The 18,632-nt window shown below is 45.2% G+C and overlaps 1 protein-coding gene across 11 annotated transcripts in view; it reads left to right on the top strand.

The window, feature by feature from the left end:
* The window catches only part of SBF1 (SET binding factor 1), a 1,129,538-nt gene that overhangs the window by 461,845 nt on the left and 649,061 nt on the right, over positions 1–18,632 (top strand). For all 11 annotated transcript variants that reach the window (XM_069229431.1, XM_069229429.1, XM_069229425.1 and 8 more), the window contains exon 15: positions 10,781–10,893. In XM_069229431.1, the coding sequence (XP_069085532.1) occupies positions 10,781–10,893 (113 nt within the window). The remainder of the gene's footprint in view (positions 1–10,780; positions 10,894–18,632) is intronic.

Below are 18,632 nucleotides of genomic sequence, written 5' to 3'. Positions count from 1 at the left end.
CACCTCAGGGAGGACCCCCGGACTACTCTACGACTGTGAGTACCAAAACCTGTCCCCCCTGAGCCCCCACAGCGCCGCCTGCAGAGGGAATCCCGAGGCTTCCCCTGACCGCGACTCTCTGAAACCTAAGTCCCGACGCCTGGAAAAGACCCTGCACCCGCAGCCCCCAGGACCTGAAGGACCGGACTTTCAGTGCAGAAGTGACCCCCAGGAGTCCCTCTCCCTTGCCCAAGTGAAGGTTTCCCCGAGGAAGCCCCCCCCCCTTGCCTGCCTGCAGCGCTGAAGAGATCCCTTGATCTCTCATTGACTAACATTGCAAACCCGACGCTTGTTTCTACACTGCACCCGGCCGCCCCCGCGCTGCTGAGGGTGAAATTTCTGTGTGGGCTTGTGTCCCCCCCGGTGCCCTACAAAACCCCCCTGGTCTGCCCTCCGAAGACACGGGTACTTACCTGCAAGCAGACCGGAACCGGGGCACCCCCTTCTCTCCATTATAGCCTATGCGTTTTGGGCACCACTTTGAACTCTGCACCTGACCGGCCATGAGCTGCTGGTGTGGTAACTTTGGGGTTGCTCTGAACCCCCAACGGTGGGCTACCTTGGACCAAGAACTGAACCCTGTAAGTGTCTTACTTACCTGGTAAAACTAACAAAAACTTACCTCCCCCAGGAACTGTGAAAATTGCACTGTGTCCACTTTTGAAATAGCTATTTGTGAATAACTTGAAAAGTATACATGCAATTGAAATGATTCAAAGTTCCTAATGTACTTACCTGCAATACCTTTCAAACAAGATATTACATGTTAAATTTGAACCTGTGGTTCTTAAAATAAACTAAGAAAAGATATTTTTCTATAACAAAACCTATTGGCTGGATTTGTCTCTGAGTGTGTGTACCTCATTTATTGTCTATGTGTATGTACAACAAATGCTTAACACTACTCCTTGGATAAGCCTACTGCTCGACCACACTACCACAAAATAGAGCATTAGTATTATCTCTTTTTACCACTATTTTACCTCTAAGGGGAACCCTTGGACTCTGTGCATGCTATTCCTTACTTTGAAATAGCACATACAGAGCCAACTTCCTACAGGGTAACCATGCCATGAGAGGCATTTTCCTACAGTGTTGTCTCGCTCCCAGGTCTCCCACCGACCAAGACCGCTGTTGGGAGCTCCTGGACTTGACGCCAAGTCCCCCTTTGCAGCCTGTTTCCACGTGGCTCCGCTCTACGCAAACCGCGCAGTGTGCAAGGTACTTGACCCATCCAGCACCTTTGCACCCAGATGACCTAGGACAGGTAAAACTGAACTGCTGGTGTTTCTTGTGAGTTTTTTCCCCTAGCATCCTACGACTTAAAGGGGACCCCTGAAAATAGACTGCAAAGACCACCGTGCAATAAAAGTACTTTATCCAAAAACAAATCCCTTTACCCCATACAAGTACATTTGAGTGAATTGTTGCTTGTAAAAGTTGATACATTGTAACAGTAGGTTCGATGGCATCTGTCGCTGTAGATACACATGTTCTGCATAGCTCGCCATCTGGTGTTGGGTCGGAGTGTTACAAGTTGTTTTTCTTCGAAGAAGTCTTTCGAGTCACGGGACCGAGTGACTCCTCCTTCTGTCTCCATTGCGCATGGGCGTCGACTCCATCTTCGATTGTTTTCTTTCCACCATCGGGTTCGGACGTGTTCCTGTCGCTCTGAGTTTCGGAACGGAAAGTTAGTAAATTTCGGAAGATTTTCGTCGGTATTGTTGCGTTCGGGATCGGCGTAGTTAGATTCAACACCGCATCGAAGATCGACGCGCTCCGGTGCCCTTCGGGGTACTTTGCGATCCCCCGTCGGGGCCTGGTCGGCCCGACTGCGTGTCCAACACCGCCGATGGAACGGACCCCGTTCCGTTTTTGTCCCAAATGCCACAACAAATACCCGTATACAGACCAACATTTGGTCTGTAACCTGTGCCTGTCACCTGAGCACAGTGAGGAGACTTGCGAAGCCTGTCGCGCGTTCCGGTCCCGAAAGACACTCTGTGACCGTCGAGCCAGGAGACTTCAGATGGCGTCCACGCCGACAGCGCACCGAGAGTTCGAGGAACAAGAGGAAGAAGAAACCTTTTCGATCCACGAATCGGACTCCGAGGAATTCGACGATCAAAGAACCGTGAGTAAGACGTCGAAAACAACACATAAGAAAAGTGACAAGGCCCAGGGGACGCCACTGCCACCAGGCCATGGCTCCACCCATAAATTCGGTGACCGACCATCGGCACCGAAAAAGGCCCAAACAGTGCCGAGATCGTCCGACTCCGGTCGAGACACCGGCACGCAGCCTTCTCAGGATCGAGAAAGTGCTGGAGAGAAGCATCGACACCGAGATAGCGGTGTAGAAACGGCTCGATGCCGAGACAGCGGCACCGACGAAGATCGACGCCGAGAGGTTTCGACTCTAAAAAAGAAAAAAGCCACCTCTGAGCCGAAAAAAGATACAGGCAGGGTTTCGGTGCCGAAACAACCCGTAACCGACCCAGGTCCAGGCTCTTATACAGAGGAGCAATCACTGTCCTCTCAGATGCGAAAGCATAGGTTTGAGGAAGAGCTGCAATCCACCGAAGTGGACCATACGCAAAAACGTATTTTCATACAGCAGGGAACAGGAAGAATAAGTACCCTTCCCCCTATTAGGAGAAAAAGGAGACTGGAGTTTCAAACAGACCAGGCGCCACAAACAAAGATGGTGAAAAAGGTGACTCCGCCACCCTCTCCTCCACCTGTAATTAACGTCTCACCGACGCAAACTCCGTCACATTCCCCGGCTCACACCACCATGAGCCAAGGTGACCAGGATCAAGACGCTTGGGACTTATATGACGCCCCAGTGTCGGACAACAGTCCGGAGGCATATCCAACAAAGCCCTCACCACCTGAAGACAGCACAGCATATTCTCAAGTGGTGGCTAGAGCAGCACAATTCCACAACGTAAACCTCCACTCAGAACAAGTCGAGGATGACTTTTTATTCAACACCCTCTCCTCCACCCACAGCTCCTACCAAAGCCTGCCTATGCTGCCAGGTATGCTTCGGCACGCAAAGGAAATCTTCAAGGAGCCGGTCAAAAGTAGGGCGATAACGCCAAGGGTGGAAAAGAAATATAAGGCACCTCCTACAGACCCTGTTTTCATCACCACACAGCTGCCACCAGATTCCGTCGTAGTGGGAGCAGCTCGGAAAAGAGCCAACTCCCACACATCTGGGGATGCACCACCCCCAGATAAAGAGAGCCGCAAGTTCGATGCAGCTGGGAAAAGAGTCGCAGTACAAGCTGCAAACCAGTGGCGCATCGCTAACTCTCAAGCACTACTTGCGCGCTATGACAGAGCCCATTGGGATGAGATGCAACACCTCATCGAGCATCTACCCAAGGAACTTCAAAAAAGGGCAAAGCAGGTGGTTGAGGAAGGACAGAACATATCAAATAACCAGATACGATCTTCTATGGACGCAGCAGACACAGCTGCAAGAACAATTAATACATCTGTGACCATTATAAGGCACGCATGGCTAAGAACGTCTGGGTTCAAACCAGAGATACAGCAGGCAGTGCTCAATATGCCATTTAACGACAGCTGTTCGGACCAGAAGTGGACACGGCAATCGAAAAACTTAAAAAGGACACTGACACTGCTAAAGCCATGGGCGCACTCTACTCCCCGCAGAGCAGAGGAACCTACAGCACCTTCCGCAAGACACCCTTTAGAGGGGGGTTTCGGGGTCAGGCCACACAAGCCAGCACCTCGCAGGCAACACCGTCCAGCTACCAGGGACAGTACAGGGGAGGCTTTCGGGGCCAATACAGAGGAGGGCAATTCCCTAGGAATAGAGGAAAATTTCAAAGCCCCAAAACCCCTACAACCAAGCAGTGACTCAGATGTCACTCACCCCCTCCACACAACACCAGTGGGGGGAAGAATAGGTCATTATTACAAAGCATGGGAGGAAATAACTACAGACACTTGGGTCTTAGCAATTATCCAACATGGTTATTGCATAGAATTCCTACAATTCCCTCCAAACATACCACCAAAAGCACAGAATTTGTCAAAACAACATTCCGAACTTCTGGAAATAGAAGTTCAAGCACTATTGCAAAAGAATGCAATCGAATTAGTACCAAACACACAAATAAACACAGGAGTTTATTCACTGTACTTCTTAATACCAAAAAAGGACAAAACACTGAGACCACTCCTAGACCTCAGAATACTAAACACCTACATCAAATCAGACCACTTTCACATGGTCACGCTACAAGAGGTGTTACCATTGCTAAAACTACAGGACTACATGACAACCTTAGACCTCAAAGACGCGTATTTCCATATACCAATACATCCATCTCACAGAAAATACCTACGGTTCGTATTCAAAGGAATACATTACCAATTCAAAGTATTGCCTTTTGGTTTAACAACCGCACCAAGAGTCTTTACAAAATGTCTAGCAGTAGTGGCTGCACACATCAGAAGGCAGCAAATACATGTATTTCCCTATCTAGACGATTGGCTAATCAAAACCAATTCACTAACAAAGTGCTTACAACACACAAATCAAATCATACAAACCCTCTACAAACTAGGTTTCACCGTCAACTTTGCAAAATCCAACATTTTGCCGTGCAAAGTACAACAATACCTGGGAGCCATAATAGACACAACAAAAGGAGTAGCCACTCCAAGTCCACAAAGAATTCAAAATTTCAACAAGATCATACAACGCATGTATCCAACACAAACGATACAAGCAAAGATGATATTACAACTCCTAGGCATGATGTCTTCATGCATAGCCATTGTCCCGAACGCAAGACTACACATGAGGCCCTTACAACAGTGCCTAGCATCACAATGGTCACAAGCACAGGGTCACCTTCTAGATCTGGTGTTGATAGACCGCCAAACTTACCTCTCGCTTCTATGGTGGAACAGTATAAATTTAAACAAAGGGCGGCCATTCAAAGACCCAGTGCCACAATACGTAATAACAGATGCTTCCATGACAGGGTGGGGAGCACACCTCGATCAACACAGCATACAAGGACAATGGAACGTACATCAAACAAAACTGCATATAAATCACCTAGAAATGCTAGCAGTTTTTCACGCATTACGGGCTTTCCAACCAATTATAACTCACAAATACATTCTTGTCAAAACAGACAACATGACAACTATGTATTATCTAAACAAACAGGGGGGGACACACTCAACGCAGTTGAGTCTTCTAGCACAGAAAATATGGCGATGGGCAATTCGCAACCACATTCGCCTAATAGCGCAGTATATTCCAGGGATCCAGAATCAACTTGCAGACAATCTCTCTCGAGATCACCAACAAGTCCACGAATGGGAAATTCACCCCCAAGTTCTAAACACTTACTTCAGACTCTGGGGAACACCTCAAATAGACTTGTTTGCAACAAAAGAGAACGCAAAATGCTGAAGCTTCGCATCCAGATACCCACACAGGCAGTCCCAAGGCAATGCCCTATGGATGAACTGGTCAGGGATATTTGCCTACGCTTTTCCTCCTCTCCCTCTCCTTCCTTATCTGGTAAACAAATTGAGTCAAAACAAACTCAAACTCATTTTAATAGCACCAACTTGGGCAAGGCAACCCTGGTACACAACACTGCTAGACCTATCAGTAGTACCCCACATCAAATTGCCCAACAGGCCGGATCTGTTAACACAACCAACAGATCAGACATCCAGATCCAGCATCGCTGAATCTAGCAATCTGGCTCCTGAAATCCTAGAATTCGGACACCTACAACTTACCCAAGAATGTATGGAAGTCATAAAGCAAGCCAGAAGGCCGTCCACTAGGCACTGCTATGCAAGTAAATGGAAGAGGTTTGTCTGCTACTGCCATCATAATCAGATCCAACCTATACACGCAACTCCAAAGGATGTAGTGGGTTACTTGCTTCACTTACAAAAATCTAGCCTAGCCTTCTCTTCCATTAAAATACACCTTGCGGCAATATCTGCTTACCTGCAGACTACCTATTCAACTTCCCTATATAGGGTACCAGTCATTAAAGCATTCATGGAAGGGCTTAAAAGAATTATACCACCAAGAACACCACCTGTTCCTTCATGGAACTTAAATGTTGTCTTAACAAGACTCATGGGTCCACCTTTTGAACCCATGCACTCTTGCGAAATACAGTTCCTAACCTGGAAGGTTGCATTTCTCATCGCCATTACATCTCTAAGAAGAGTAAGCGAAATTCAGGCGTTTACAATACAAGAACCTTTTATACAACTACACAAAAATAAAGTCGTCCTAAGGACTAATCCTAAATTTTTACCAAAGGTTATTTCACCGTTCCACCTAAATCAAACAGTGGAACTACCAGTGTTCTTCCCACAGCCAGATTCCGTAGCTGAGAGGGCACTACATACATTAGATGTCAAAAGAGCATTAATGTACTACATTGACAGAACGAAAAACATCAGAAAGACTAAACAACTATTTATTGCATTCCAAAAACCTCATGCAGGAAACCCAATATCAAAACAAGGTATAGCCAGATGGATAGTTAAATGCATCCAAATCTGCTACCTTAAAGCAAAACGACAACTGCCCATTACACCAAGGGCACACTCAACCAGAAAAAAAGGTGCTACCATGGCCTTTCTAGGAAACATCCCAATGCAAGAAATATGTAAGGCAGCCACATGGTCTACTCCACACACGTTCACCAAGCACTACTGTGTACACGTGCTATCCGCACAGCAAGCCACAGTAGGTCAAGCCGTGTTAAGAACGTTATTTCAAACCACTTCCATTCCTACAGGCTGAACCACCGCTTTTGGGGAGATAACTGCTTACTAGTCTATGCAGAACATGTGTATCTACAGCGACAGATGCCATCGAACTGAAAATGTCACTTACCCAGTGTACATCTGTTCGTGGCATCAGTCGCTGGAGATTCACATGTGCCCACCCACCTCCCCGGGAGCCTGTAGCAATTAGGAAGTTAGCTTCAACTTTGTATATTTGTATATATATTATTTTAGCCTTAAATAGGTACATACTTAGTCACTCCATTGCATGGGCACTATTACTACAATACAACTCCTACCTCACCCTCTGCGGGGAAAACAATCGAAGATGGAGTCGACGCCCATGCGCAATGGAGACAGAAGGAGGAGTCACTCGTTCCCGTGACTCGAAAGACTTCTTAGAAGAAAAACAACTTGTAACACTCCGACCCAACACCAGATGGCGAGCTATGCAGAACATGTGAATCTCCAGCGACTGATGCCACGAACAGATGTACACTGGGTAAGTGACATTTTCATTACATTCTTTTGAAGTTTTTCTGGTGTTGAAACATTCTATAAAATTAACAATAATTTTTCTAAACATTGGTCTTGAGTTTTTTTCTTGAGTGTGTCAGATTTATTGGGTTTGTGTAGTTAACATGTGCTTAGCACTACCCTCTGATAAGCCTAGACACTATCACAAAGGAGATCATTTGAATTTATTATTTTAAGCCCTGTAAACCAATTGGGGTCGTCTGGACTGTCTGCATGTTGTCCCCTTTCATTTGGTTCACTACATAAATAGCCAGCTTCCTACAGGAATGCCTTTACTTTCTTCAGTACAGGGCACCGATACCAGGCTATCTTGTTTTTTTTTGATGGTTTGTTCCTTAAGGTCAGTTCAATGCCCAAGGTGAATCTGAGTGACTTGACATTGAGTAAACGTTGGGGTTTGAGTACATCAAGGTTCATATCATTGAGCCTTTTTGGAATAGTTGTTGCTTGTTATTTTTGGTGACTAGTAGGATTACAGTGTTAGTGGCACTGAGCATCAGGTAGGTGCTGGACATCCAAGTCTGGCAGCATTTGAGGCCTTGGATATCTGGAGCATTGTAGGTTTTTCTAGTAGAGCTTTATGCTGGTGTATTTAGAACTACCTACTGTCAAGAGGTAGGGGCCATCTTTGTTTTCATATGGGCATTGCTGTCAGTGATTTATATGAAAGTGTCTTCATCCCGCGGTGTGATCTGAAGCCAGATTGATGCTTATGCAGGAGTGGCTGCTGATGTTATCTCATACTTTTGTGTAGATAGCTTTTTCATTAGACTTGCCAATTGGGGCTAGGTGAGTGATGAGCCAGTAGTTGGCAAGGACATTTGGGTCTAATGTAGTTTTCTTAAGGACTGTAATGATCTGGCCTGTCTTGAGGGCTTTTAGGAAGATGCCTTTTATAAGGGGCCAGTTGATGAATTTGAGTAGGCCATCCAGTTTTGGGAGTATTTCCCCAGCATTTATATAAAGGATTTGAAATGGCAGGTGCTAAATGTTCAATGTACTGTTAATAGAGAAATAGAGAGTATAGTTCTCCTGGTGAGGGAGTACATGGATGCACCTACATAACCTAACATTATAAACACACTACGCACAGTGCCACATGTCCCTAAACCAACAGGTAGGATGAAATGAAAGAGCCCAGTTACAGGGGACTGAACAGAATTTAATTATGGGTGTTATATCGCCCCCTTTCTTGCGCTATGCAATCAGCCACCACAAACACTCAGTATACCTTCAGTCTTACAAGAGATCTGTAGCCACTTTTGACTCTGAATGGGGGTGCAATTTGAGAATCTCCCCTGTACAGGCAACCTTGTGGTATGCTGGGAGTAACAAACCAAATTTGATGCACAACCTATGGGTGTAGTGTGGGGAAAGAGGCAGGTTCAGTGTGTAAAGCTTTTTCTTAGTGTAGTGGCCACTTTTTACTGAGCAGTATCCTATAAAGTTACTGTTCTTTACCAATAATGGCATAGGGCCTGTACCAGTACCTCTGCAGTAGGAGTGGGTGGGAAATTCCGCTCTGCCTGCAGAATTGGTGGCATTTTGGCCACTCCACGTTGCCCTTGTAATGCAGAATTCTGGCCTAATTCCGCCAAGCCCCGCATGGTGAAGTATTTCTCGCACACGGCTCGCCAACAGTAAGTTGGTGAATATGAGTGAGAATTGGTGTACCCTAGTGCGATTTTCAGGCACTAGCGGGGCTCCAGCTGAGATTTTCTCACTGCAAATAGTCACAGACGGTCAGACTGTTCGCGGGGAGAAAGCTGCTGCTCAAGTTGAATATCTGCTCAAGCAGCAATGCCCTCCGGTGAGCCCCTTGGTGCCATTCATGCTGATTTTTCAACACAGAACAAGTTCTTGGTGCTAAAAATGAGTGGGAGTAGTGCGATGTGCCGATTTCCCCCGTTCATGTAACACCGAGGAATCTTTCTGGAGTTTCATGTAACTCCGCAAAATTCCAAGGAATGAAACTCTGCAAGTTCTGTCCACCTCTACTCTGCAATCTAATTGACACGGATTTTATATTACACAGAAACTAAGTGCATGTTAGTCATTGTCAAAGTGATTGTTTTTCCTGCTTCTGTTACTGATTGCACATATGTTGCACATCATACGCTGTTCTTTCTCTTGCCATCTATGGTTGGGTTCAGGAAATTACTATTTATATATCTTTAAAGTCTCATCACATCCCCTGAAACAGATACCACAATGACTGTTCTCAGAAGGATATGGAACGGTTCAGCATTACAGATGTGAATGAAAGAAACAGAGCCAGTCCCATTCCAGGGCAAGTGTTCAGATCCTAGAGAATCCTATTTTTCAGTGCACCCACAGAGACCTGCACCGCTCATATCAGACACTACATCTTAGACACCAAAACCTCAATTACAAAGGAAACAAACATTACAGACAACTAGTATTCAGAGGTAAGCCATATTTACAGGTACAGAAGGACAGGGTAGTCCTGCTCACTTATCCACACTTTTTTTTTTACCATAGATGGTCTCTCACTTTTATATCAGTCAGTCCATCAAGTTACCATTATTTTAAAATAATCAATAAAACGTAGCTGAGATCCTTTCATAATTACTTATGGTAGAAAAGCATTTATGTACTAACAACATTAATCGTTAAGGACACGACAGGTGCAAACTATTTGTAAAAAAAAAAAAAAAGTAGGCAAAGTGTTTTTTCTGAGAAACATTATCTTAGCTGACGTATCAAAAGTAGGTTTTTGTTACATGTGCATAGAGAATTACTGCGGAGATATTCTGATTTTTAAAGAGGCACAAGCAGATCAGACAGTTGTGAAGATTTTTACTACAACTCCCACTAATTTAAACAAGATGCCACTTCAGAGGATTAAGTTACTGCTTTACAGTTTATGCACAGCATGTTATATACAGTAACATGCTGGAAAACGTGAAACTTCGCTTATCCAAAACAATTGGTTTATAGCTTGTACTTCTGTAGTGTCAAATATAAACCTTTTACTTACCTAAATCCAGGAAAGCAGTACGAATATTATTTAGTAAATTCCTCATTGTAATTACCACATGTGCACAAACACACATTCTGATAAGGAGAAGTTAAATTATTTAAGGTGGAGTATGTGACCGTGTTCATTGTGGGTTTTGGGGCATGATCACAATCGTTCAGTTTGTCAAAATCCAAAAAAGGTTTGGAAGATTAGCAGATATTTAATATTCTGAACCTAACACAAGACTGCAAAAGATCACATAGCATGTTAACCTACAATACCCAAACCCATTTTTACTGGTAAGTAACTGTCCTTACTTGATGCTGTGTCCCTTAGTGACTTTATTCATTTTACTCACTCAGACCTTTGTCTCTTGCTTCTCTCTCTCATATGCACCAGCTGCTATTGTTGACAGAAATGGTACTGCTGTGGCAAACAGTGCGCGACGACTGGAAGTGGTGAGGAACTGTATCTCCTATGTCTTTGAAAACAAGATGTTGGAAGCCAAAAAGGTGAAGGTTTAAAATGATATTTATATATGAAAATATTACTCATATTCCTAGTTATTGTCTTTCAAGTGTCATGGGATGTACTCCTTTTGATGGAGAGTCAAGGAGCATGTGCCATAGAACCGAAAAACAGAGGCTTGCGCACATTGAGAGTTGCTTGTTGAGCTTCACTGGAGCCCCTGCAGACACACATATCTTTGCTACCTGGGAACGTTGGCTCTGCCTGGCCATCTAGATGCATGTTGCCGCCTCTCCTTATAGCAAATATGGAGCGACTTACAGCTCATTTCTTACTCATTTATTCTTTGTCTTTTTGGCATTCCAGTTTTATATCTGGTTTGAAGGATTGAACCTAAGATCCACTGCCTCCCATGCCTAGGTTCCAGACATCGGATAGATGCACTTCCTTGCCAAAAGCAACTCTCAGACAAAGTCTGCTCTGCAGAATAACCATCCCTTGGGTCTATAGCCCCAGGGAATTCAACAGCTTTGTTTAAAAAGGCAAATGTGAATACACTTGTTTTTGCAGGCTTCTTCCTGGGTGAATTTATTTTCCCAAACATGTCCAAAAGCCCCAGCAAGTTCTGCTCTTTGGTGATTCATCCAAGAACAACCTTGAGGTGATGCAGTCTAGTTTTAGGAATGGTGTTGATCATGGCAGGATGTTCTAATGTGCTTTGGCCTAATTCTTTGAAAGGGAACATACCAGTGCTGTAATCAAATTCTGCCCTTTACCAAACATGATATATTAGAATGAGCAATGTAGACTTGACCTGTCAGTTGAAGAAGACCTGGAAGTTGGCTTCTGGTGTTATCCTTCCAGTTTTAAAGAATTCTCTGTGTTATCACAGTGGCTTACTGCCTCTCTTAGGGCATCAGGAGGTGGGGTTCCTTCTAGGCACATAGTCATAAATATTTTCTTGCTTGATTCAACAGGCTTTTTCCAAGCTGTTGTGCAACATAGCTTCTCATGTTCCCTTTCAGTGGATTCCCCCTCATTCTTTCCCGGGCATGACTAGCACACAATTCTCTCAGAACATAGTTTGGTCAAGTAGGTCAGCAGAGCTGACTGCATAAACTATAGCATAGGTTAGATTTCTGACTCATTAAAAAGCAGAATGCCTAACTCAGGGTTGTCGGCTCCATGTTCTTTTTAGGTGTAAAGGTTTCATCACTACCTTTGCCCACATGTGCCTTTCCACTAGTCATCAGTTTTTTCTAACCAGCTCACTGCAGTATTGATGCTTTAAAAATCTTTGTCAAACATGTTAAATGATTTATGAATCCCATTAGCTCCATGTAGTTGTGTCTCTGAGCATTGAAAGCATTGGCAAAATAAACATCAGGCAGAATTAAATTAATATGTAGTGGAGTGCTTTTCAAAATTTTGTGTGGTCTGCTAACTTATTCTTAATTGGAAACATTTAAAATTTGCCTCTGGTGCTTTGAATTGTAAGCAGCATTGGTAAAAATACTCTAAAAAGGTGATCATTTTTTTCATACATTTCTTTCTGATGGAACATATTCTTCATCATAGTGAATTAAATATTAAAACACGTTGAAAGGCTATGTCTTTAATAACATTGTCATTCAGCTTTTTAAAAAGGAACAAAATGAGGGAAATTAGCACATAGGCAGCATGTTTCTGTAGAGATGAAACACTTTACTATCACTTTAAGCCAGCCACGTGCCTTCTTTGTCCTAGAAAGTAGTGTTTTCACAATTATTGGAAGGCACATCCTTCGTCTCTGAACACTTTCCTTGTCCAGTTTATTTACTTGTTTCACTCTGAATTTTGATTCTGAGCAGACTTTAACATATTTGATAGGTTCACCTACTCTGTATTATTTTAATGTCAGAGAGAATCTGGCTGTTAAACACTGTCTTCATTCTTTGTGAATTGCCCATTGCAGGAAAAGAAAATCAAAAATAAGATTGCATGACCTTTGCATTTCAAGTTTGTCTGACAGTTTTAATGTTTGAGAATGTTCTTTCAGACAGATACCACACAGCACAGAAAGCGACAAGGAAGGAATTCACCCCAGAGGAAGAGAAAACTATAAAAGGAAATCTTTTTCATTATAGTGTCCAGTATATTACTAACAGAACCCAGAGTCACTTCTACTTAACCTTAGGTACACCTTTCTTTATTGATGTTAAGAGGTTCAACATTGAATCCAGTGATTCTGCAAAAAACGATGGTGGTCTCCAGGCCTCATTTTAGATCCATGGGTGAATGTTTTTGCAAGCATGCTCCATATTCCCTCTACCATCGTCAATCTTAGCACTACCTGCCTATCTAACTCCGGTCTCTAGAGGCAAAACTACATCTAAGCTGTAGGGGTTGGTATGTTACTGCATGGTGCATGGGACGATTTCCTGAGTGCTTGACTGCATCTGAAGCTGACTTCCTGATGTATATCTTGACCTTGGTGTCATAATGGTCTACCGTGTATACAGTGTCTCAGGCCTGCCCCTGGTAATGCAAAGCCCAGAACCTGTTCTGTGACTCAAAAGTGGTGCACTAGTAAAGTGGTGGTTGCAGTGTCCCCTATTCCTTAAATAAGTAGATTGACCAAACCTTTTTCTCTGGCATAAGGAGAGGCAAGCGTACCAGCTCATGTGTGAAGTTCTGCTGGTATATGAGAAACCCAGCTCCTTGCTCTGGGATTCTGTGTGCTTGTCAAGAGAGTGTAAGTGCAGTGAGTTTGTAGCATGTGTATAGTGGTAGTACTCTGTCTGAAACCAATAGAATCCATTTTGCTGTCCCTGGTTTTAGCATGGACAACATGGAGAATGGGTGCTGCTTCCCCCGGACAGTGGAAGTGTATTGCCTTCATTCCTGTAGCTGAAGATCCAGATGCTAAATGCAGGGCTACCTTTAGCAATTCAGTGAGGACTTTTGTTAGCAACAGGCTGTGTGTTAGCTCTTCCTGAGCACAGCCATTTGGTACATGGTAGAGGATGAGGAGTGGGATAGCAGTTTCTGTTGCTCAAGGTGAGGAATGTTTATAGGCAGGACCTGTCCTCTTGTTTGTCTGTGATTAATGTTTCATGAAAGATGATAAAAGCCAGGGGAAGAAATCTCACATTTAATGTTGCCCACGTTTTGAATACACCTGATTAGAGCCAGCCCCTTGCTACCTGCTGTGTAAGCCACCACTTTGCACAAAAACCTGTGTATGGAGAACAGCACGATAATGAGATTTGAAAGAGAGCCATCATAAACCTGTTTTAAAACATCAAGCAGTGGGTCCACATCTCTTTTCTGGAAGAAAAAAAGAGTGAACCAGACCACCCCACTTTGTACTTGACTAAGGAAGGAAGAGCTCTCCAGAGAACTGCTGTGTAGTCTGGGCTGGTGTCTGCCTGACATTTAGTCTAAGTTTGCATTTTCCGCTGGAGTAGCTGATGATCTGCCTGCAGTGCCTAGTAGCCGGTTGTCTGAGATGTGTGCCTGGTCCTGCAGGAGTTGAAACTATCCAGAAGGAGAAGCCCAGTACATTCTTGGCACATAAAAGAGCTCCCAAAGAAAGCAGACTTGCCCAGAAAGTGAAACTAGGAGTGACTCACATTGTGGAGGGGACCCTCGGTCACTCTGCAGTTTCCATGTAGGCTGCATGAAAGTGTACCAGAACAAGTATCCACGTCATCCAGCAGTTTCTTTGGACGTAATAGTCTGGTTGTGATGTTGCTGTGAATAAAAGTCAATTATTCAACAAAGTGGGAAGCCCTGGTCGACCAGATTCTGCAACATCCAGAAATACTCCACCCCAGTGAAGTTGACCTTAAGTTTGCAACTGCCACACCAGAACACCTGTCGGCAGCTGACCTGGATGACTGCCATTGCAGAAGAAAAGTGCTACTGTGCAGATGTACCTCATAGATCTGCCTCACCAGACACAGCACGAACATGGTCCTGAGCAAGGTTTCAGGGTTGACACCTGCAGAAGAAGAGCTGCTGCCCTGAGGAAGCTTAACTGCTGCAATAACCAGCTAGTATATCACAAGGCTTAGCCTATACCTTCAATAAGAGATTAACCGTTTGCAGACAAACCTTCAACTAAAAGACACCACTAAATCTTTTTGGTGAAAGGGTGAAGAGACATTGAACTGAGTTGGACAGTTGACCTGTGAGAAGGTTTGAGCCATCTGCCCCTAATTCTGCCTAAACCCATAGTACGTGGGCGGTTGTAGATACAGGGTCTCAACCATAGCGAGAGGAAGTAGGATACTGGGAGGATAATTGGAAGAAAGGATGTAGCGCCTCACTGTTTAACCCAGCTTAGTTTGCAGCCATGCATGTAATTTCTGGTAAATTCTGAAATACTTTGTTCTGCTGTTTGATTAATTTACTTTTGTTTTTACATAATATATAAGCAGTGTGCTGGATGGTATGTTATTTTATTTTGGTTCTGCAAGGTTTCCCCTAATACTAATTATTAGCTAAACCTGTTATTCCTTACCCTTGCTACCCTAAGAATCAAGTGCAGAAAGTGTTGTTCTTGGCTAAGGTTACAGAGCCATGGCTTGACAGAGACCAATGGCAAACAACGTCAGCCTTCACTGTTGGGGCTAATAACCCTCATGAGACCTTTGCCCTGACCCCCTTCCAAACTGTGTCTGGCACAAGCCAGTGGTTCAATCTATCTACCCTCACAGTCAGTCACTTCAGTTGGTAGTGAACATTGTAAATCACCCTAGATCACCTGGATAAGCGACAATTAATTGAAAAAGCCAAATGAGTGTTCATTGTTGTGTGACATGGCTACTCACTGAATTTCCAATGTCATCTTCAAGTATAATTCCTTCAGGTTCCAGGCAGGACCATGTAGTCACTTTGTCTCACTGACTCCCAGGTCACATCATGAAGCAATAGCAGTCTAGGCAAGGACATTTTCTCATGTTATTTCTTATAGTGAATGAAGGGTGCAAAGAGTGTGCAGGGCCACCATAGGCATAAAGCCAGCAAACAGGTGGGTGATGAATGTAACTCAGGATGCTAGCCTTAGATCAGATATGAGGTTCATTCACATTTACATTGAGAAGATTAGATATGCTGTATGTGTGTGTGTGTGTGTGTGTGTGTGTGTGTATATGTTCAATGGCATGTGTAGCTGTAGATACACGTGCTTTGCGTAGCATACGTCTGCCATCTAGTGTTGGGCTCGGAGTGTTACAAGTTGTTTTTCTTCGAAGAAGGTTTTTCGAGTCACAAGATCGAGTGACTTCAATCAATCAGTCAGTGAATCAGGGATTTGTAAAGCGCACTTCTCACTTGTGAGCGTCTCAAGGCGCTGAGGAGGGGCGGAGGGAGAAGGTGGGAGAGAGGGAGGTGCTGCTACTGCTGGAACAGCCAGGTCTTGAGAAGTTTCCTTAAGGTAAGGCCGTCTTTGGTCTGGCGCGGGTGGGTGGGAAGAGTGTTCCACGTTTTGGTGGCGAGGTGCAAGAATGATCTACCGCCGGTTGCAGTTCTGCGGACACGTGGGACGGTTGCGAGGACGGCGGAGCGGAGATACCCGGTCGGGGTGTAGGAGAGTCATCTGTTGAGGTATTCTGGCCCGGTGTTGTGCAGTGCTTTGTGAGTGGGTGAGGAGTTTGAAAGGTGATTCTCTTGTTGACTGGGAGCCAGTGCAGGTTTTTCAGGTGGTCTGTGATGTGGCAGTGGTGGGGGATGTCCAGGATGAGGCGTGCAGAGGCATTCTGGATGCATTGCAGCCTCTTCTGGAGTTAAGCTATGGTTCCTGCATAGAGGGCATTGCAGTAGTCCAGTTTGCTGCTTACGAGGGCTACGGTGACTGTTCTTCTGGTTTTGGTGGGTATCCATTTGTAGATCTTTCAGAGCATGCAGAGGGTGTTGAAGCAGGAGGAGGAGATGGCATTGACTTGTTGGGTCAGGGATAGTGAGGGGACCAAGATGAATCCTAGGTTGTGTGCGTGGTTGGTGGGAGTCAGAGCGGTTCCAAGAGTGGGAGGCCACCAGGAGTCATCCCTTGCAGAGGGAGTGGAGCCGAAGATGAGGACTTCCGTCCTATTGGAATTGAGTTTAAGGCAGTTGCTCTTCATCCATTTGGCGATGGCCTTCATTCGTTCGTGGAGGTAGGTCTTGGCGGAGTCCTTGGTGAGGTAGAGGATCAGCTGGGTGTCGTCGGCCTATGAAGTGATGTTGAGGTTGTGGGATCGGGCAATGTTAGCGAGCGGGGCCTTGTAGACGTTGAAGAGGGTCAGGCTGAGGGACGAACCCTGGGGTACACCGCAGATGATTTCAGTGGCCTCCGAGCAGAATAGGGGGAGGCGAACTCTCTGGGTTCTCCCGATGAGAAAGGAGGTGACCCGGTCCAGGGCTCTGTCGCGGATTCCAGCATTGCTGAGGCGTGAGCGTAGGGTGTGGTGGCACAGTGTTGAACGTGGCCGAGAGGTCCAGGAGGATGAGGGCAGCGGTTTCGCCGCTGTCCAGTATGGTTCTGATGTCCTCGGTGGCAGCGATGAGGGTGGTTTTGGTACTGTGGTTGCTGCGGAATCCGGATTGGGAAGGGTCCAGGCTGCGGTTCTCCTCTAGGAAGCGGGTTAGTTGTCTGTTGACGGTCTTCTTGATGACTTTTGCCGGGAAGGGGAGCAGGGAGATAGGCTGTAAGTTCTTGAGGTCCTTTGGGTCCGCCTTGGATTTTTTGAGGATGGCGTTGATCTCAGCGTGTTTCCAGCTCTCCAGGAAGGTGGCGGACTCTAAGGGGCTGTTGATGATCTTCCGACATTGGGGTGCAATGACTGAGCTTCTCCTCTTGGTGATATTGCGTGTGGTCATCGAATCCTTTGTTAAAATGTTTTCTTTCCGCCGTTGGGTTTGGACGTGTTTCCTGTCGCTCCGGTAGATCTCAGTTTGGTACCATCTGAAAGTCCCTCTTCTTTCTATAAAAGTCGGTACAGTTCTTGATCTCATTTTCTCACTTATATTTGATCTGATTGTATTCGTTGGGGTCGATTAAACGCCCTTTTTGGGTGACCGCACTTTGACTCGTGGTTGTCGAACAATGTCAGGCTGATGGAACGGACTTCATTTAGCTTATGACCTCTGTCACACCAAGTTCCCATACACCGACCAGCACTCGGTGTGCAACCTCTGTCTTTCTCCGGATCACAGAGAAGAAAGCTGTGAAGCGTGTTGATCCTTCCATTCTAAGAAAACTCTTAGGGATCGAAGAGCACATCGGGTGGAGATGGGTTTCAAGTCATCGGAACAAGCGCCTGACATTTTCGGAGAAGAACTAGCTCAAGCTGCAATTTTCATTGCTGACTCTGATTCAGATTGAGACTCGGATGGGGACAGCCAATCGATTCCAGCAGCGCAGTACATGAGTACATCAGCCCCTTCCCATCACCTAAAGACAACCAAAAAGATGTCAGCACTGGTCTTGGGTCCACCACTGCTTGCCGGCCAAGGTCGGACCCGAAAAACACATGCAGATGACCAACCCTCAGGTTTGGCACCGAAACAGACCAAAGTGCATTCGGTGCCGACCGAACAGCGTGCCACACCTGTTTCAGGATTGAGTAGAAAAGCGGAGACTTCCACCTTGGAGCCGAAAAAACTGCTATTGTCTCCGGAGCCATCATTCTCGGCCCAACTAAAATATTCGGTCTCCAAACGTTCGGAGCTGAAACCTGTGGATGGAAAATATGCTCCGACTACTGAGGAGTCTTCGGAAATAAGGTCCAAATTAGAAGTAATGGACAGCGCAAATTCC

Source organism: Pleurodeles waltl, chromosome 4_1, assembly GCF_031143425.1.
Source record: "Pleurodeles waltl isolate 20211129_DDA chromosome 4_1, aPleWal1.hap1.20221129, whole genome shotgun sequence".
NCBI classification, from domain to species: domain Eukaryota; kingdom Metazoa; phylum Chordata; class Amphibia; order Caudata; family Salamandridae; genus Pleurodeles; species Pleurodeles waltl.
This window is presented reverse-complemented; position numbering and strand designations above follow the sequence as displayed.